Source organism: Globicephala melas, chromosome 5, assembly GCF_963455315.2.
Source record: "Globicephala melas chromosome 5, mGloMel1.2, whole genome shotgun sequence".
NCBI lineage: Eukaryota > Metazoa > Chordata > Mammalia > Artiodactyla > Delphinidae > Globicephala > Globicephala melas.
In genome coordinates, this window is record NC_083318.1 from 137,204,480 (window position 1) to 137,226,426 (window position 21,947).

Here is a 21,947-nt window from a genome sequence, read left to right on the forward strand (position 1 = left end):
CTTGTTTGGTGTTACTTAGCTAGTAAGTTCCCAAATAGAGATTTTAGCAGGTTTGGCTAACTGTATTTTTCATATTTTTAACTATTATTACATAACAACTACCAAGTTTTTCTTAGTTTAATGGAAGATGTTGGTATGATAACATGTAGTAGCAATACAGTGGAGAATGGAAGAAGATTGCTAGGCTGAAGTAGGTAAGGGTATTCCCTATGGGGAGTGGTCAGCATAGATGTTGAAGGTCCTGAGGATGATGACCATGGTAGGGGGTGGGGGATGGAGAGGAGATTCATGAACCTTGTGGTGAAGTCTACGAGAAGGGATAGACCTTGATGTTTGCAGCTGATGAACGGAAGAGCTAACCTATAATGATTAGATGGCAAACCCTGTTAGAAGTTGTCTCTGGTGACATTTGTTTTAATTTTGGAACCTTCAACTAAATCTCAACCTACCATCTGTCTTTATCATTCTCCTTTCTGTTAAGGGAAGCTCCAACGATCATTCAACCAATGAAGATATATTTGTGCGATATCTGCTGTGCATTAAACCATAGAAAACCACTGCAGGGGCAGCGAAGCAGTATGAGATGGTTATCCCAATGCTGCACACCAAGTTTCATTTTTAAAACATTACTTAGGTAGGAAACTATACTGTATAAAACAAAAAGATAGATCCATGTAAGGATGGCTGGCCAAAAATAATATAAGTTCTTACTGTTATGCAGTCAAAAGAAGAAGAACATTTTGCCATAAAATAGTGAAGGAGAAAGTTTGAGTGGGATCGTAGGCTGGGAATGATAAAGAGGTTGGGGAAACCATGAGAAAAAGAACATGGATTGGCAATGTTCCTATGATTCTTAGTGCATCCTAAATACAGGCATACCTCAGAGAGATTTTGGGTTTGGTGTCAGACCACTACAACAAAGCCAATGTCACAATAAAGTGAATCACACAAAGTTTTAGGTCTCCTAGTGCATATAAAAATTATGTTTATAGTATATTATAGTATATTATAATCTCTTAAGGGTGCAATAGAGGGAGGAGTCTTTCTCATCCCCCATAATTCATGAGGATGAGACCTTTGCAAGACTTTAACCTGGAACCATCCAAGGTAAGACACCAAGATTGGAGTTCCCAGTTTTGGCTCTGGTTAAAGCACTGAATCTAAAAGTCAGAAGTTAGTCTGACTGTTAAGAGTTCATTTGGTCACTGTTTACAAAAGTAGATCAAACTATATACACAAGGGTGGCATCTGTGGGAATGGATGTACATTTTTGACTCATCCAGCATTTATTTGTCCCAAAGTCACAGGCGAAGGCTAATTTTCTCTAGATGTTGCAGTGTTTCACAATTCTACCAGTAATGTGTGAGAGTGTCTGCTTCCTTCTCTCTTACCAACTTTGGGAAGTGGAAAACTAATAAATGTTTTTGCTGATTTTATGGAGGATAATGGGGTCTTGTATATATTTCCAGGTCCTTCATTACAAGTGAGGTTGAGGATAACATATTTTCATACATTGATTGTTTGTGTTTTTTTTCCTGTGACTTGGTTGTTCAAATCATTTATGTTTTTATTGCATTCCATAACTTTTTTCTTATTGATTTATAAAAACATTTTTATGTGATGAAAGTTAGCTATTATCCAACCCTAAATGTCTCAAATAATTTTTCTTACTTTGTTGTTTTTCGTTTGACTTTTTAAAAAATTTATTTATTTTTGGCCGCATTGGGTCTTCATTGCTGTGCATGGGCTTTCTCTCTAGTTGCAGCGAGCGGGGGCTACTCTACGTTGCAGTGCGTGGGGTTCTCATTGCAGTGGCTTCTCTTGTTGCAGAGCATGGGCTCTAGGTGCACAGGATTCAGTAGTTGTGGCTCGTGGGCTCTAGAGCGCAGGCTTAGTAGTTATGGCACATGGGCTTAGTTGCTCCACGGCATGTGGGATCTTCCCGGACCAGGGCTCAAACCCGTGTCCCCTGCATTGGCAGGTGAATTCTTAACTACTGCACCACCAGGGAAGTCCTCTTTTGACTTTTCTAATAGATTTTACTCCAGAGAAATTTTACATTTTTTGTAAGATCTTATTTTATTTATTTTTTGCTTCTTATGTTTAGCATCATACAATGTTTATAGAGAGATGTTTATTGAAAATGTTTACTGAGCAAATAAATGAATAGATGAACAAGCTTAGGCCATTTTTCATGAGTACCATAATAAATGGTTATTTTTTATACAATAATGCTTCTCATCAATTACACTGAAATTTTTATTTTAAAGTCAAATATATGCCTTATTTAAATGGTTTTTGGGAATATGTTGGATTATACTGGGTGGATTTTGTGAGCAGTCTTAGAAAAGTTATGCCTGAAGCAAACTGAAATCACTTACTCTGATGCTACGGCAAGGGCAAGGGAATACAGAACACACTTGTTAATTTTCTGTACACAACATTCTTTCTGTTTCACCCAATTAAAAAATCTACATTCCCAAAGGCTATGGCATTTTACTGGGTCTGTTAAATATGATAGAGGCACAAGTAACCTTTTATTCTTGAAGCGTGGGTATCTGAACTGAGTGGATAAAAATTCTCCCCCATGAGGATGACAAAGGGTAGTATTCTAGAGAGCATTTGAGTTTCCAAGATTTGGTCAAATTCCTTTCAAAAGATTAAATAAAATAACAGAAGGAGATTTAGGAGGTATAAAACTTGTTTTTTGACCTCAGATATAGTCTGTTTAACAGTTAGAAACTAAGATTCTGGAAGCAGTCTGCTAAGTTTGAATTCCAATTGCCAATAACTAATTTCTGAACATTGAGAAGCTACTTAACCTCTCTTTGCCTTGGTTTCCTCATCTGAACTTAATGCGACAGATACCACATTAGTGCTTTTGGACCTTTAACATTATATGAAAGGCTATGTTTGGCTTCCTAGGTGTTGTATTTAAATAATTTGCTTCACAACCATTTGTTCTATCTTTCCTATGAGCATATGTTAGTACTTTTTCATTTTACTTTATAAACAAAACTAGGAATTATAAGCATACAGGATACTGCTTACAGGGTTCGATTAAATTCAACCAACTTGGACCGAGGGATTTCTGTGTTCTAGTAGATAATTCCCACCCAATCTGTGGGCTTCAGGTATCATTTCAGATCTTGTGTCTTGGCTCTCGAATCTGACACAATGTCATCTCCAGGCCTGGGAACTATTGTTATCTCATTTCTCAGTGTGATTCTTTCCCAGAAAAGATGGCCCCTTGGTTGACTCACACACCCAGCTCCATCTAGGAAGCTGGTAAAGTCTTCTCCTGCAGAAATTGACGCGTTAGATCATCCTCCTACTAAGAAGTTAGGCCGACTCAAAACCTCGTGGAGATTAGGAAACAAGCACTATTTCAAAAGGCAAATAGTTTCACGTTTTATGGCCCTTACATGGAATGTACTTCTGCTGCTAACAGTTCTCTGCAAGAACATGACAGGATGGAGAAAGTAAATACAAAGGCCCTGACCTTTGTCAGTCTGTCTTTTGGGCTTTGACATCTTTTCTCCGGTGGAGACCTTTTAGAGACCACATTCTCTCACTCCACAGAATTTAAGCTATTTATTTGATTTTTCAAGGATGCAACTTTGAAGATAAAGAGCTGCCACACCAACCCTAGTCCGTGACAGAGGCGTAGCTTACTGGCAACCTGGCCTCTACAGCAGGAAGGTATTTCTCTGGATCCTGGCCCACTTCCTGTTAAGGGTTCTCTGTGTCTCAAAGCATCTCCTTCCTGTGAAGAAGCACAGAGTTGCTCAGACGTCTGCTTCCAACTTCAAAGCCTTTAGAATTTTATGTATCCTTTCCACCTACTGTCTAGCATTTATTCTCAGAGCTTTCTGGCATGGATTACGCTAAAGCCTCATTTGTGTAAAATGTGGATGGGTTGACATAGGTCTTTGCTCTTGTATCTGTCGGAATCAAAGGAGAAATGTCTGTTCAAATACATTATATTCATAAACCTCATATTGCCAAGTGACAACCACCTGAGCATTTCTGGGTCAATTCTAATGTAATTGTTAATCAAAGCACAGTCTATTTTCCTTAATTACAGGTCATCTTTGCTTATTTCAACCCTTGCCATGGAATTTTTAGGCTGTGCTGAAATTGATTAGTGCCTGGTCAGTACACATCAATCCTAAATCTTGTTGTATCCATAGCTGGGCTGGAGAGATCAGGGATTAGAGGAAGCCTGTGTGATTCCATCAATAATCTTTTGAGACTCAAAGATTGTTTAATGCACTGTTTGAGCTAGCTTTTGGGATTGGCTTCGCCACTGATCCTATGCCATGCAAACACAGACAGTTTGAAACCATCCTTGACTCTGCTGTTTTCCGGGAAAACAGGAAGTCTAAGCGTTGAATCTAGATAAATCTGCCAGGAGGTAAATAAGGAAACCGTGGAAAAAGCAACCCAACAGTATGCCCTAGCAACAATGAGAGGACAAGCAACTATTTATCTGGCTCCATATATATGTGTTTTGTATGTAATTATTTTTTAAAGATTCATGGTTTGTTTTGCCCAAGGAAGTAGACTCAGAGAGATTTAAGGGAGAGCTGGTCCATAAGGATTCTATTAGTGACAGGCTCTTCCCAACCATATTCAAAATGTTTATGGACACAGATAACTAAGAGATAAACGGGACTTTTCACATTTGTTACTGATTATGGTCACATTGAATGGGACTGTTTGGGGTGATGGCTTTTCTGTGGCCCTTTCAGGGGAGTCTGTGAGGTCACAAAACTCAGAGTTTTTTCTTTTTTCTTTTTTTTACAATATTTACAAAATTTGCAATCATGGGTGAATCTGTTGGTGCCTTGGGATGAATCAAAGTTGGCCCCAGACTCTACCAAGAGTTGTTCTCCTTTCGTGGCCAATGGACTCATGTGAAAAGACCCATGGAATGAATGCCTGATGCACTTAAGAAAGTCCTTGATGAAGCAATAAAAACTGTTAATGTTCTTAAGTCTCTACCTGGAAGTGTACATCTTTTTAATATTTTGGGTGAGCAAGTGGAAAGTGTGTATAAAGGACTTCTGTTGCTTCCCACAGTGCAGTGGTTGTCTTGAGGAAAACCACTTATACAATTGTTTGAATCAGGAGCTCAACTCATTGCTGTTTTTTCCTTTAACACCATTTTAACTTGCAAGAACAATTCCATTTCTCTTATTATATTTTTAGAGATACAGCAATTTCTTCTAAAAATATGTTATATTAACATGTAATGGGTGTACCAGTGTTATTTTTAAATGAGTTAATATGTAACTATTCAAGTTTTTTCAGTTTTAATTTCTATATGATAAATAACCCACATAAAGGAGGATTTGGGGGGCTTCAATACTTTTAAGAGTGCCAAAACGTTCTGAAATAAAAAAGTTTGAGAACTATGTCTCTAGGGTAATTTTTCTGAAATAAACTCACTTTTGCCTGTATAGTCTCTGGTAACTTCAGCGTTATGACGTTTCTGTAATTCTAAGATTCTTTGATTTTGATTTTAACACTCTGAGCTTTTTACAAGATACTGGATCAGGAAAACATGGAGGTCTGGCCTGATTAGAGAGAGGTCTCTTAGTAGTTAGCTGTCTGCATTAGACAGATTTCAGTAGGAACTGGCATTCATTCCTTCATTTTTTCCAACAGACATTTATTGAGTATTTGCATCGTGCAAATCGTGGTGTTGGTTGATGTGGAGGATACACAGTGAATCATACTTAGAGGCATTCGATTGGAATCTCTGTGAAAGCAGGAATCTTGTCTTCTCCATGTTGGGAGGCAGTGTGGAAAAGGCGGAAGTTGGTAGAAATCCACATCATTCTCTAGCTGTGTCTCCTTGGGCAGATTACTTAGCCTCTCTGAGCCTTTTCTTTATTTGTAATGTGATACCTAACCTTTTGGTTTATTTTGATAATTAGTAACGGCATGACATAAAATGCTTTTGCAGTATCCTGGGATTTCATATCTAAGCTACATAAATGGCTTTACTTTATAGCTATTTGCCAACCCAGGGAGCATAGAAACAAATACATTTTCAAACAGGAAATTCTATACATGTGTGTAAAAATAATCTTTGTTTTTAAAGTCTAATTTAGTAAAGCAGAATTTGTTTATTTATTTTCTCTTTTTTTCCCTTCTAGTTTTATTGAGGTATAATTGGCAAATATAATGCATATACTTAAAGTGTACAATAGGGTGATTTGATTTACATATATGTTGTGAAATCTTTACTGCAGTCAAGCTAATTAACACCTCCGTCACCTCACAAAGTTACCGTGTGTGTGTGTGTGTGTGTGTGTGTGTGTGTGTGTGGTGAGAATGTGTAAGATCTACTCTGCTAGCAAATTTCAAGTGTACAATACAGTATTATTAAATATAGTCTGATCCTCGGAACTTATTCATCTTCTAACTGAAAGTTTGTTCTCTTTGACCAGCATCTTCCATCTTCCCGACTCCCCAGCTCCTGGCAATCTCCATTCTACTCTCAAGCAGCAATTTATTTTTAAAGAACCAGAAAATAATCAGTCTATCTTTCTTATAAAGAGAGCTGATTTCCATAAAAAATAAGCTTCAATAACTTTGGGGTATGTTACATTAGGTTGTGTTAATCATTGTTAAAGAAAAACTATTCCATGGTGCTTGTTAAAGATGGTAAATCAGCCTTTGTTCACGATCATCGAAATAGGTGTAGGGATCACTGCAGTGGGAGTTTACAGTGGGGAGAGAGATGGGGCTGAACCCAGAATACAGCAGTGCAGGTGGGAACGTATAGCCGGGGGAGGGGACAGAGTAGGGGTCATGGGGTGAAAAATGGCTAAGAGCAAACATCCGGGGGAAGGGGAGTTCCAGGTAAAGTGACCTAACCAGATTCTTGCTAAAGACAGGTGCTCAGACATCACCTTTGGGATGGTGGAAGCTGAGGACCCAGGTCAGGTATTGAGCGTGATCAGGTAGCTGTAAGGGTGAGGGCTCCTGGTTAAACTGACTTTGCAGGGTTCTTGCTAAAACTTGGTTTTTTAAGGAAGGGCGTGAAAAGCCTCGGAGAAAGTTCAGGAGCCTGACTTTGGTCAAGCACAGAATCTTTGTCAGCATAATCAGCATTGTGTTTTGCTATAGTCATTTAGTTTATCTTTACTCATTTTTGCCACTGTCCTTATAATAAAATACTACATAATAGAGGAAAATAAAACAGATAGAAATTCCATAAGAATGCTAAAAATGAATACACGTCAAGTCACGCAAGGGGAAAGCTTTGAATGAACTGTTCCCTGAGATGTAAATGTACATCATTTAAAAATTATTGGCAATCCTGTTTAATGTTAAATCATTAAAAATGCTGCTTCATTTCATTGAAAGTATTTTTAAGAAAGTGTACTTATATTAAGGTTATTTTATTGCTGTTTTAAATATTTGCTTCATATAAATCCATTCTATAAATCAGAATTCCATAAAATATTTACTGTTTTTCTTAGTCAAGTGCTCTTTGTAAATCTTTACAGGAAGGTGGGTGTGCCTTTGACAGGCTATTTTCACGCAGCTCTGCTTGTGCAAATTACAGAATGTGAATTTTCTTTCTCTAAAAATAGATTGTCACTTGCCTGGTGACAAGTGACTCTTTCCAGAGTCTTTCTGTGGCAGAATGATGTTTGACTTCTGGTATTTATTCAGAGGTACATGAATTCAAATACTGCATCTGTAGAAATAGATCCAAATGTATTGTAGCATTAAAAATAGTTTTACTTATATATAAAAAAACACTGTTAGTCTTTACTTATGATTCAGTAATGGGACAGAAACTGGAGAGTCTGCATGGATTTGGTATATACTGATAGTTATTTTTAAGCGTGGAATTCTGGAGGATAGGCGGTGTAGAGCCATGACTGCTGTTTACAGAGGCCGAGGCACAGGGGAACCGATGCCCATAGTTAGATCTATGTACCGCAAACGATTTTTACTTTTCCCATCGTTCACCAGCTACTCTGCTGGTCACATTTGAATGCATACTCATCTAACAGGCTAGCTGCTGCCATGGTAGCACAGAAGAAAAATGAAACCTATTATTTCATGAGATGAGAGTTCCCTAGCTATACAGGTGCAGACTGGTGAGAAGGATGCTTTTGCTTTTGCTTTGTTGAGCTTCCAAGGTATGGGCCTAGGTCTGTGATCACAAGTACCATAGGGACCGTGGTGCTTGTCTGAGGTCGCCCTTCTCTGTGATCTAGTAGAGATCCACACACCCACTAGACCACAGGGATCCAAATCTGGTTCCACTGATAACATGGCAACAGTGCGTTGATTGACATCAAGACAAATCCAAGTACGAGGATTTTCCAACGTGAGTTATTAGCTGGCAAGTAAGTCAGTCCATATGCTTGTGTTTCTCTTCCTAGGGTGGGGCTGACAATTCTCACTGTTTTTTTGCCTTTTTGAGATAAAATATGTACTGAAAGTTTTCTCTCCGTGCATTTTCTAAAAACAAATGAGGTGTCAAGTGAGACCACTGGAATTCAAAGGAATCTTCCAGAAAACTGCAAATGACAATGCTATTGTTATTTCTGTCACATGTGCGTGTTGTTTTTCAAATGCCTCTTGCGTGCAGGGTGTTCCATGGACTCCCCGTGGGCTGTGAGACTCCGTGGTCCACAGTTAGTGAAACTGAACCACGTAAAGGCGCCAACCAGAAGCAAACGAGGAGGACAGGCAGCCCTGTTCTTTGCTCCCTGCCCATCTTTCCCACTCCATCCACTGGATGCTGTTCTAAAAAGACCCACGTCTTACTCTACCGGAATCGTTTTGTTCATTTGAGTCTTCCCAAAGAAGACAATGTTTTGGAGGAGCTTTGTAAATAGCCAAATGCAAAGCGGATGCTCTCGGGAGAATTCTGTCCATGGTACACGTATGTCAAGTGCCTGCTCTGTACCAAGCGTCGGATGAGTTACTACAGTGAATTGTTCAATTCCACTCATTACATGTTTTATTGTGTAATTTAAACTTTCTTTATAAAATGCAGTTTTCTTTGTAAAGGGGCAGTTTTAATGTTTTAAATTTTATTTACATTTTCTTTATTTTTTATTTGAAGTATAGTTGATTTGCAATGACTCAGGTGTACAGCAAAGTGATTCAGTTTTTTTTTAAACATCTTTATTGGAGTGTAATTGCTTTACAATGGTGTGTTAGTTTCTGCTTTATAACAAAGTGAATCGGTTATACACATACATCTGTTCCCATATCTCTTTCCTCTTGCGTCTCCCTCCCTCCCACCCTCCCTATCCCACCCCTCTAGGTGGTCACAAAGCACAGAGCTGATCTCCCTGTGCTATGCGGCTGCTTCCCACTAGCTATCTATTTTACGTTTTGTAGTGTGTATATGTCCATGCCACTCTCTCACTTTGTCACAGCTTACCCTTCCCCCTCCCCATATCCTCAAGTCCATTCTCTAGTAGGGCTGTGTCTTTATTCCTGTCTTACCCCTAGGTGCTTCAGTTTTACATATATATGTTCTTTTTCAGGTTCTTTTCCCATTTAGGTTATTACAAAATACTGAGTATAGATCCTGGTGCTCTACAATAGGTTCTTGTTGTTTATCTATTTTATATATAATAGCGTTTATATTTTAATCCCAAATTCCCAACGTATCCCTCCCTTCCTTTCCCCTTTGGTAACCATAAGATTGTCCTCTGAGTCTGTGAGTCTGTTTCTGTTTTGTAAATAAGTTCATTTGTATCGTTTTTTTTAGATTCCACATATAAGTGGCATCATATGATATTTGTTTTTCTCTGTCTTACTTCGCTTAATACGATAATCTCTATTTTATCATCTTTTAACAAAGCAACAGGCCAAATGGAATATGGGGCCCGGGGAGAGAAAAGGCAAAACCACTAGGTTTTTCATGGCAGACCATTTGAGAAGCATTGGTCTAACATACCCTCAGGTTCTCTAAAGATGCCTTTGGATTTGCTACCTTCATGCCTTTGCGTGTTTTTTAGCTAATACTGCCTGTCTTTTAAAACTCAATTATAATATCCTCTCCTTCATGAAGTTCTCTTGCACTGAAGTTCTTTGTGTTTCTGCTGAAACCTGTGACCAGTACTTATTGCAAGTTGGGTCAGTTAACATTCTGCACAAATGTACTCATCTCTCTGCAGCACCGTGTTGGAGGATGCCCCTGAGAAACACAGGGTGATGGACATCTGGGTTGGAAGCCTGACTTTTGTCATGTGTCAGCTGAGGGACCTTGAGTCAGTCCTCATTCATCAAATGGGACTCTTGTTAGTACTTAGCTCTTAGGGTTGCTATGAGGATCGAATAATCTACGTAAAGAATTAAGTGGACAATTCCTGGCACATACCAAACACTCAGTAAATGACTGCTATTATGTTTTTCATTATTAATATTAGCAGCATGTTTAGAATATTTTTATTGCCTTTGTTCAGGCAATAAAATTAATCATTTAATTGCTTTACTTTAGCAATTAAAAAGAGATAAGAAGAAACTCCCACAGATCCACTCTTTGAAGACACAGGTAGAAAGGGTGGGGTGCAGAAGTATGGGGAGTGACTGGATTTCTGCAGGTTTCTACTGGGCCTTAGAGAGCTAGTCAGGGCAGCTGAGACATCCTGGTTTGGGCTCTGTGCACATAACTTGAGTCACTCTTATGATACTTTTTCTTACAGACAAAACTCACACTACCAAAAGGAAAATGGGATTAAAAAAAGAAACTTGAGAAGAAGGCAAGATATCTAAAAATATCCCCAACAACAAAATATTTGGCAGGAACACCTGAATTTTCTGAGTATAATTTTAGTTAGGTAAACATTGAAAAGATATATTTTCCTAAAAGAGGAAAGAGTCATTTTATAGAAACTCATCATTGGCAGGAATCTTCAGATTCAGAAGATCAATTTTGCAAAAGATTTTCCTTGTTTTAAAGAGTAAGAAGATGTGAATTTGAACAAGTTGCAATAATGGTGATCAACACCTAACTGCTTAACTGACAAGATTTACCCCCAAATAGGTTTCTTTGTAGGATTATTATCTAAGAACATAGACATGTAGATGGTAACTATGGTGCCTGATCATGCGACACTTAAATGTGTGGACTAAACAAGTACATATATTAAAACCATACTTATGGATATATAGATGTCTAGGATGTGCTTTATTGGGCCTTAAAAAGTGGGTAAACTCTGCTCAGTGTAAGTGGAAGTATATTCAATATATAACTAAATTAAATGCCAAGCAAAATGGTGTTGAATTTAAGGGAGTGGATTATGGTTTTGTGGTCAAATTATTTTGGGTATATTGAACGTCAATTTGAAAGGGAGACTATAAACAGAATTCTGGGAAGAGCTAGGAACAAGATTTAAGAGCTGCTTAAGCCCTTGCTAGACCAGGTTATTAATACAAAGACATAATTTACTATAGTTGGATGCTAAGAAAAACAAAGTAAAACTCAGAGTATTTAAAGCCTTGCAATCTGATTCTCTATCTGTAGGTGTACACACACACACCACACACACTCAACATGTGTTAACATACCCACCAGGTACATGAATAGATCTGAACAAAAGGAACGATAAACATTTTTGGAAGAGAAGTTAAGCTGAACGCACACACCCAGTTTCAATAACAAGGTCTGTGAGACTTGAAGGGCACAACAGTCTGACAGGGAAGTGGTGAAATCATCACAGACTGTTGAGTGATTCAAAATGAGATCAGACAAAACACTTTAAAAGTGCACTGTTCGAAACAGTCCAATGGTAGAAGATAGTGAAAAGATGCCCTAAGTCGGTCTGTCCCACTTCTAACTTTTAATGCTTTCTTTTAGCTTAAAAATAGAAAAGTATAATATTTACAGAAGTACTAAAAGTTAGGCCTGAACGTTAAAGTGCTTGTTATTTAGCAATAGCATATATGATACTTGTGTCCTTGTTGTAGAAACAACAGAAATATTGCTATATGTCTTGGTCCTTTCCCGCTACTAGAAATCAAAAATGAAGAAAGAGCTTAGGGTTCAGAGCACCATTTAAGAACTGGCTGGTAGATCTGTCGTTAAAATTTAAGTTCTAAACACACATATCCAACACAACACACCTTGATTTTGTAGCCAAAATGAAAGAGGATTAAGTTTTTCCCCCTGTATATAATGTCATTATAATTGGATAAAAACATGTGAAGATGATGGGAAAAGGATTCTTTGAGAATTATTAGCTAATGTATATAAAAAAGAGACACTGGAAAGTGACTGGCAATATAATTTTATAGACAAGCCCTCAAAAATAGTCAGCCCACTCTCAAAATTCCTCTTGAGTCCAATAAGCAAATTTTAAAACCCCACCCCCAAAGGGGGGACATCGGGTGAGAAGCATTCTCTAGAAGAGTTAACTTTACCTTCTCCCTGACCCCCCGATGGTCACTCAAAAACTGGTGAGCATATACAATCTCTCTGTATCATTTGGTTTCTCTTATAGTCAAAGGCAGTCAGGGTGCCACATAAAATAAATCAAATTGAGAAGAAAGGGCTCAGTACATTTTTCTAATAGTTTCCAACTTACGCTTTTTTTCATTTAACCTGCAGTCCTATGGTTGGGCACTCTTGCCCACCTTTGGGAAACTTTGAACCAGCCCTGGGAACTCACCATGCCCTGGAGTCAGCCGATGTGACGTTTTTGGATAAACCACTGGTTAGGTTCATGACCCTGTGGATCTGCTGCCTGGAGCCAGTTCTGCCAGAGCCCTCCCTGATCTGTAGACTGTTTCTCGACCAGCACTGTACCCTCCGAACTGTCCAAGTGCTTGTGGTTCATGGGCCACCCCATCCCACGTAACTGCTTTTATATAAACCTCATAGAAAATTGGCCTATGCTAACTTCTCTTATAATTCCTGCTTCCCAAAGTGTGCTATTTGATACCAAGTCTACTTATCTGCAGAAAACAGAGAGGAGGGTCCTTTGTCCAGTTCTCAAAGTTTGCTGTGGTAGTGAGACAAGATTAAACCACTGCATTTTCCTCCGGAAGTAGTGCTGGTGGAGGGGTGCTGGCCATGGGTGACATTTGCCTTGGTGCCTGGCCCACTGCTAGGGGGTAGAAGATGTTACATAAACATCTGTTGCATGAATGAATGAAGAGTTGTTTCAAATTAGGCTCAATTTTGGTAGTACTCTTTCTGCATCCGTTCCTTAGCAAGTGGCCACAGCCCCACAGGATATGCAAAAACCCAGGAAGAAGAGAAAGGATGGGAGTTTAGTGACAAAAGAATAAAAATGACACTCTGTGTTGAGCCATCTTTTGAATTTTGAGCGTATGTACAATCTTCTACTAGCCTTAAACTATTCAACGTGACGTATTGGGGGGAAATCGTGGCATTTTGAAGAAAAACACAACTGTGTCTGAATCTTAAATTTGCTACTTACTAATATTTAAGTAGCAGAGCGGATTATTTAACCCCTCTGAGGCTCAGTTTTCCTTCACTGAAATGGAGAAATTACCTTTTGCCTTGGAAGCTTTTTCTGAGGTAAATCACTTCATATAGTGTGTGCGTTGTGTCTCAACAATAGTAATGACAGTTTTCTTTTTTTTTGAGTATCTTCTAGATGCCTGGGTCAGGGCTGGTGTGTGTCCAGACACTTTCATTAATCTTCCCACTAAATGCGCAAGGTGAATAGTTTCATTCCCATTATGCAGATAATTAAACTGAGAGTCAGTAACGTAAAGGGATCTATACAAGGTCGCGGAGCTGAAAAGTGTGAGAGAAGAGACTTGAGTTTAAATTTATCTAACTCCTGAGCCTAGGCTTTTCTTTAACCTGATTAATAAATATTATTTCTTCCCTTGCCCAGAAGAAATGGAAGTAACCCAATTCTCCCTTTCCTAGTTAATCTGTTTGCCCTCTTCTAGAGGGTAGTAGCCTTATTACCCACAATAAACACCAATAGGCCCAACTGTTCTGCTCACTCTGGTTACTTATTTAAAATCTAACTCTGGGCTCCATACATAGAGTGTTCTTGGCTATCATTACTGGATCGCGCATCTTTTCAATAGATTTCTTCTCTGTTATTTCGCGTTAGACACTGCAATACTGAAATCCAGAGAGGTTAGGGGATGCAGTCAACTTTTAGAGCCTCTGAGATCACTCAGGGTTTCTGGATGTGTCAAAGTACAATTGTTTCTATCTTCTGTCCCGAGTAGCACCAGAGCAGAGATTCTTCTGGCCACGCATCGGTGTATGATGTCAGTGGGAACTCTGAATATTAAGGGTGGAGATGCTTAGCTTGGACGACCTGCCTTTGGAGCTGTTAGCAGATCTGGCAACGCTTAGACCCATCGCTGAGTCAGAAGGATATGAACCTTGGACTTTAAGTGTTGCCTTTAATTAAATGAGCCTGGCCCCAGTTAGATCCTGGCAAGTCAGCTGTTTAGAAAGCGCTCATTCTTTGGAAATCTTCCGACTTTCCCAAGTTTTGTTTTTACTCAGCATCTCAGAATTGTTTTTGTTTTCCCTTTTAAGATTTATAATCGCTTGGATATAAACTGCTGTGGGTTCCGACCTCGGAAGGAAGATGCCTGTGTACAGAGTGGACGGAGGGCGAAGTGCGACAACCAGGATGCCGTGGCTCTAGCCCACATTGTCCAGCGAAAGCAGGACCCAAGGCACTTGGTCTTTATAGACAACAAGGGTTTCTTTGACAGAAGCGAAGATAACTTGAACTTCAAACTGTTAGAAGGCATCAAAGAGTAAGTTTCTTGATGTAGTAACATCTGCAGGACATTACATTTCTCTTGAATAAGTAGCAAGGTCTGGAGAAGACTCACATCCTGTGTCTGATCAATGTAGCCCTTAAAGAGAATCTGGGAATGGAAGCCCAGAGAAGGGAACCAAACCCAAGGGGAACAGAATAAGGGTGCCGCCAGGTTTTACCGTCACTGACCTGTGCAACCTACAAGGTCCTACTGAGTTTCACCTCCATCATGTGGCTTGACCCTCACTGTGAAAATCCATGTGAGTGAGTGAGGTTGGAGTCATGTGGAGGTCTGTGGAATAGGAAGCAGCACAGCAGGGGTGAGCAGGTGACAGGGGCTCCATTACCAGGGCACAGGACCGGGGAACTAACAGACGAGCTGATATTGACCAGGCAGGATGTCCAAAGGCAGAATAAACTCAGTGACTTTGATCAGCGCATGGGAAGTCAGAGCCAGTCGGCCGAGTAGGACATGGTAGCCAAAGACAATGGCTGTTTAATTCAAGTAGGAGGGTTTCTGAGCATTTGAAGATCCTTCCATAGACATAGATTATGGGGAAAAGTATCTTGAGCTTACACTCAAGAAGGATTTGGAAATACAGGAAACTAAGACACTCCATAGTGGCAGGAACCTCACTGCAGAGTCTGAGCTATTCGCCCCCAACCATGGAGGCTGAGGCTACATTTCAGTGCTTCCCCCCAAAAAGCACACTTCATAGTCTTTGTACCTTAGTGAGAAATCAGGGTCACTAAGGAACTGGGGTGTGTGTCTGAACTTGAAGATAGAAGGGTGCTTCAGTGAAACAGTCAACCGGCCATTTGTGAAACTGAGTGACTGCTGGGGACACATGAGCGAGCCTAAAATTGAGGGTAGAAGCCAGGCCTTCCAAGTCCAAGTCCAGTAATTTTTCTGCAGTGACTCTTGGTGTTTCTGCTGTTCCTATTTCTCTTGTTAATAAAACTCTGAAGCATATTTCAACAATTCTTCCTAGCTCCATGAATGAGGTAATGTGGATTTTATGGTCTTTTGACACTAGAGACAATGAGAGTTTCAGGAGCCCCACTTTCATGAGTTTTTGTTGTGTCTTTCCCTGTTAATATTCATTCTTCACATCTGTTTGTGGACTGAAGGTAGAATATGTGGATTCTCTTAGATTCTCTCTTCTAAGTGTCTAAGTTCAGGAAATTTTATGTGTAGGAAAATTTACATACTAGAGACATCACTTACTGAGTTGGTATTACGGGGTCTTCTTTAAATCCCTGCATTTCCTCTTAGAATTAAGTGTATGCCTGGAGAATCCATCTATCCTATACATTCATAAAAATATGAATCACGTTTTATTTATGCTTTCAAAGAGGATTTAACCTTAAATGCATTATGAGGAGTAATGAGTTTAAAGTTAAATCTTCTTTGAATATGTAATTTACCCATTCAACAGCAAAAATGAAGACTTTGCTAAGCCAGATTTATGCATAGAATATTTCTATTAATCAGTGTAATGCAAAGTCAGGTAATTTTTTTGATTTTCCTTTATGAAAAGGATGAGTCGCTAAAGAGATCCATGGTTTTAGCAGTTTCATCTCGTACATTCTGCCACAGCTAAATTAGTTCAAGGGCCATAGAATTTATAAATCATGGATTATTAGTACTTCGTAGAGCAAAAATTCTTACTTAATTAGTACTATGGTCACTAAATTATATAGGACATGTCTTCGGGGAGCTCCGAGCATCTGATTAGCATCCTTTAAGCACGTCCAGCTCTGTGGCCTTTGGTCTCTCTGCAGCATCAGAAATGCTGGAGCACATGGATTGCTGTATTCATGCTCCCTCAGTGCTCTCCCCAGCTTGCCCCACTGACTTTTGGAGAAGGTACTTAGAGGCCTGAAACTCCTGGCAGACTGTACTCTTGAAACAAGCATATGTTCTGTTTTAGTTTTTATATGTTGTTTTAGCTTTTAAGGAACAACTAAGTTTACTATTACACCCCAATATTTGTACTGTGCTTTCATCAGCATTTTAATGAAAGCTTGGAGAGAGGCCAAATTGGAGATTCAGCAAAACATTGCAGGTAATTTTGAACCAGAAATTTTACTAAGTCCTTCAGATAATGTATATGCTAGACCCCTGGCTTTATTCTTCCTAAATGAAGAGCGGAAATTGCAATGCACTCTCTTTAGGTAATTCAGCAAGGATCCTTCTAAACTGACCTCAGGTTTTCCAGAGAGATGCTTCATTGTGGAATGCCCTGGGTCTCAAACTTGAGTTTTGCTAAATTTATTTGAAAACAATTTAGGATTCCGGTTTAATAGAATGTTCCCAGATTCTTAGAAATCCTGAAGTATTATCTGAACCAAAGGCAGTTCTTTATTTAATTGGGCATTTTGGAATGATTTCTTTCTTTTTACTACGTACATTTTGGATTATTTCTCATTAAGTTCAGTCATGCGTCTTCTCCTCTAGAAGAGTACTCTACTGAAATTGTCAGCATTTTTCTTCTCATATTTCCTTGCATAAAACCCCTTGTTGACACTTATAAGGTTACGATTCTACTTGACTGATTAAAGTGGTTTCTATGGGGGCAATGGAGCTTAAGATTAAGGAAAGTATTTTTCCAGGTTATCAGAATCCATTCTCATTCCATGCCTCTCTTTGCATACATATTGTAACCTTAAGTTAGACATTGGTATTTATGTCAAGTTCTCAATGGTATAGAAGGTGCAGTTCCCTTGAAACCTATTCTTCTAGTATGTAATTATTAAGAGATGTGTCAGCTTGACAGTGACAAAAAACGTTTTGATTCTCACGGTATTATCTGATAGTGTGATTTCTGCCAGATTAATGAAGGGCAGAGCCATTGGGTAAGGCATAATATTTCCAAGCAATTACAAAGAATGAAATATCATTTTCTCTTTTTAGGTTTCCTGAATCTGCAGTTTCTGTTTTGAAGAGCCAGCACTTACGGCAGAAACTCCTTCAGTCTCTGTTTCTTGATAAAGTTTACTGGGAGAGTCAGGGAGGTAGACAAGGAATTGAGAAGCTTATCGATGTAGTTGAACAGAGAGCCAAAGTCCTGCTCACCTACATCACTGCACATGGGGCCAAAGTGTTACCTATGAATGAGTAGCAAAAGGTCTTGTGGCTAGAGTTCTACATATATTTATGCATTTTTGTTTTGGGGTCAAGTACACAAACCTCAAGTCCTTTTAGGGATGAGGCAGTAGCGATGAATACACAAAATAACTGAATTTAATCAAGTATATATGATGAGCCTGAACACTATAAGCAGACTCTAAAAGCTTTTACAATTATACTGCTACAAAAGGTGTACATTTTCCTTCAACACCATGACCTGTGAGTCGCAACATCTGAGCACAGAATGGTTGCAGTTATTATCCCAGCTAGCCGTGTTAAAATATCTGTCGTGTCGGTTAGTGTGAATCAGACGTAGTGACTCCTTTAATAATTTGCTGCTCTGATGGGAACGGTTCTGGATGTCCTTCTGTTGCTAATTGTTAGAACATAGAGCAGTCTCAACACTATGCACAGGCAACTCTATGTTGGAAATTGGAGGCGTATGATCTGCAGAAACCTCAGAGCTTACGGTAATTCTTAGGAGAAATGGTGGTTTATTTGTAAAGCCCCCAGTGTATATTCTATTGTACCTATAAATGATCAGCCAGCTCTGTGATCCTGAGCTCAAGAATCGCATTTTCCATTCCTTTTTAGAGAGGTATTTGTTGCCAGTATAGAAACCATCCATATCCGAAGATTTATACGTTAAGTAGTTTTGCTCTCTCAGTTTCGCTCCAACTTACGTCTAGTGGCTTAGACATTCAGCAGTTATAAGGTATTTACACATGTGAAACTATACTTACAGAGTATCTTTTTGTTAAGTGGATGCTCTTTTTACACTTTTTGTCATCTTTACCAAGGATATACTATAATTTCTGTATATTTCATTAATAACAGTGGGTTTCTTCTAATTTGTTCTGTGTAATTATATTTAAGCTGAATTAATTGATATTGTCCAGATATTGACCATAGGACCGGATACTGAATGTGTTTAAATATATTGTTTGGCTTATTCTAATATGAAAAATATGAACAACATCAATTAAAACCCAACGCTGATCAATTCTCCTCAATGAAAGCACATGACTAGAACTGAAACAGCCAAAATTGTTTAGGCTCAAATAATTCTTTCCGAACTCTACCAACTTTTTAATGAGGTAGAAGGACGTGAACACATAGTATTCCTGTGTTGAGTCTTCATGTCCTTGAAGGTGTCCACATAATGGTGTTTGATAGATGGTCACATAGAGATTTCAAATCCTGAACAAATCATTATTACCCTCCCCCCATCCCTTATTAAGAAGCTATTCTACTGACTTCTTCTTTCAGTTTAAAAATACAATTTAAGAATGTTTATAATGCATTCTATCCTCTGTTTTCTCAGTTCTGCATGTTATTCCTAAAGTGCACCCCATTTTCTGTGTTCTGATCGAGGGTCACTCAATATCACTGTAAATTAGAACTATTGAAGACATTTTGATAAAGGCTAGCATATCTATAGATTATAATTTACACCAATGAATGGGGCAGAATGTCAAAATAGCATGTTGAACACAAGAGAAGACAGACCAAGGGAAAAGGAATCATTCAATCATCTAATTATAACTTTTCTAGGGTCGCATTCAAGCCCTATTCTCAGCACCTTCCCTTGCTGGCGGACCCTTGGAGCTGGTCTTCAGACGATCTTCTCTTCAGTGTCCCCTCTGTAGCCCTGAGTGCCTCCCCTGGTCCTGCACATTCAGTGTACGCTTGGACCCTCATGCGTCTCCACGTCTGCCTGCTGGATTTGGGCTTTTTAAGATCGCTTTACGTCTCAATAATCAGCACATTAATGAAAAATTGGCCTAACAGAAGTCTGGAGATCCAGACTCTACTTTCAAATAACTCTTTGTCAAGTTGCCTTATAGCTTGTCTTATCCATGTGGCATATTGCATTTTAAAATGCTTTTTATGGAATATACCATCTTATCCAAATTTGTGAAATTGATGCTGGGAATTCCATGGTCCTCAGAAGCGGCTTTAATTTTGCATCTCAAGCTACACCGTTTTGGGGTAGCTTTGTCCTCCCACTAGTGGGTCTGATTGTAAGGTCCAGGAACACATGTTTATTTTAGTCACCTTTGCTTTTCAACAATGTATTTTGTTTTGGAATCAGTGAATAATTCATGCTGTATTATTTTTGAATAATGGATGACTGAGGGCCAGGCTTTTCATTCTAATAAGTAATACTCTGCTCTTACTGGAACTAAGGGAACACTCTGTGCCTTTCAGGTATACTCACTATGCTGTGGTTTGGTTCACGTCGCACGTTATGGCGTTTATTTGTAACCTGACAAATTTGAAACAGAGCAGTTTACCTGGGCAGACATACAAAAGCTTATTCTTCTGTGATTATTTTTTTAGCTGATATTATGAAAATAAATATCTAAAAAATGTATAATAAAAATATTAGAAATGAAAGATGTGTGCTTTTTATTCTGTAGGTGGTTTTTTTGTTGTTGTTTTGGTTTTGTTTTTGTGTTTTTGTAGATGGGCTGCTTTTCAGAAGTGAAGTCTAGGAGAATGTTTGCTGCCTTCATTCATGATAAAAGAAACAACTGAACAGTCAAACATTATACTGGATTGTGTTTGTGTATGCATGTATTTGATATCATTAACAGTGATTTCATGACTTCTGTTGGTGTACGTTTAGCATCGTTTTAGGTGGTATGAAAATTAGGTAACAGGTATCATAAACTAGAAGAAAACACTAATTTAGGGTTTTCTTTGCTTTGGGTGAGTCTTACCATTATGTTTAAAGTTTTCTTTATAGTATTCATATTTATTAAGCTTATTAGGCACCTGGGGAGCTTATTGAAATATAAAGTGTTTTAGACTTATGCTCAAAATATTTATAATCCCTGAACTTGTGTAATAGCCTGTTTATACCATTGTACTTTTAAATATACATTAAATTACAGCTAATGACTAAAATAACCTAGTTGTAGATTCATCTACAGACTGTCTTATGAAATTCTAATGTTTATCTTAGCACAGAACAACTAATGCCCATTTAGGGCACTAGTCTGAAAATATGATATGGGAATTGTACATGGGTCAAATAAAGATGATGAAGACCTTTCTCTAAAAACTAAATAGTGTCATCAAGAATTAAGAACTTTCATGAATGAAAGATGATTTGACTTGTCAGAGAAGTTTCCGGACACTTGGAAATAGCCAGAAGTGTTCTTTCAGTGCAAGGCTGGGCTTGATTTTTTATTGAATGGACTATTTAACAGTGCTCTAAAGCAGAGGTTAACTTGTCAATTTTTATCCCAGGGAGATGCAAATCATTTCTGTCTGGTGGAAGAGACAACCCTAATGGTTTTACAGTTTATTACCTTGTTGGACATTAACCAGTTTTTATATCTAGTCCAACCATCTTATCCTAACATAGCCTGTAAATATTTAGCTTTGAAATACTCTTTGAAATGATCTTACCATCTTACTGGTTCCCTTGTTAGTTAATTATTTGAATAAAATCTTTGACATATGTTCATTTTACATTTGCACAGGAGTTGCAGTTCTACCTTTTTGAAAATTTTGCTTTAATAAATTTTTGACTGCAGAACCAAATAGTTGTAGTTTCTTGAGAGTCATGATTTTAAAATTTTGAAACTTTAACAACTTTCAAAACAGAGTCACATAATTTTACGAACTGAACGCTACCATTTGATCAACAGCTTAAGTTTGTTTTCATTTAATCCTTTAATTTATTAAAAATTATTACTTGATCATCTACTTGAAAGGTCTGACTCAGTCGGGTTACTGGCAGACTTTGTTTTGTAGCCTAAAAATTCACATGGTATGTGAATGAAGTCACAGAGATGACTTTCTTACATCAGCGTTTCATATGGTTAAATTAGTTCAACACTTTTTTTCACCTTAGAAAGGTATCCTTTTACACTCATGTTCCCAAAGTGCATTTAATTTGTTGATAAAAATATGCACAATTTTGCACACATTCAGAAATCTCTATGCATCTTCTTTCTAAAAAAAGTAATGTGTATTTCTTAGCAGCACTTGTCAAGATTTCTAAGGCTTTTGAGACAAAGAGCTAAAAACAAAAC

General features: G+C 38.3%; 1 protein-coding gene across 4 annotated transcripts in view; it reads left to right on the top strand.

Moving 5' to 3' along the window:
• Window positions 1–21,447, top strand: part of GASK1B (golgi associated kinase 1B) — a 42,533-nt gene extending 21,086 nt beyond the window's left edge. For 3 of the 4 annotated variants that reach the window (XM_060299885.2, XM_060299884.1, XM_060299882.1), the window contains exons 4-5: window positions 14,534–14,760; window positions 19,453–21,447. In XM_060299885.2, coding sequence (XP_060155868.1) covers window positions 14,534–14,760; window positions 19,453–19,819 — 594 coding nt within the window. In that variant the 3' untranslated portion in view covers window positions 19,820–21,447. Of the gene's footprint in view, window positions 1–14,533; window positions 14,761–17,682 lie in introns of all 4 variants that reach the window. The other variant, XM_030865755.2, reaches the window with a different exon arrangement.
• Window positions 21,448–21,947: the final 500 nt, after the last annotated feature.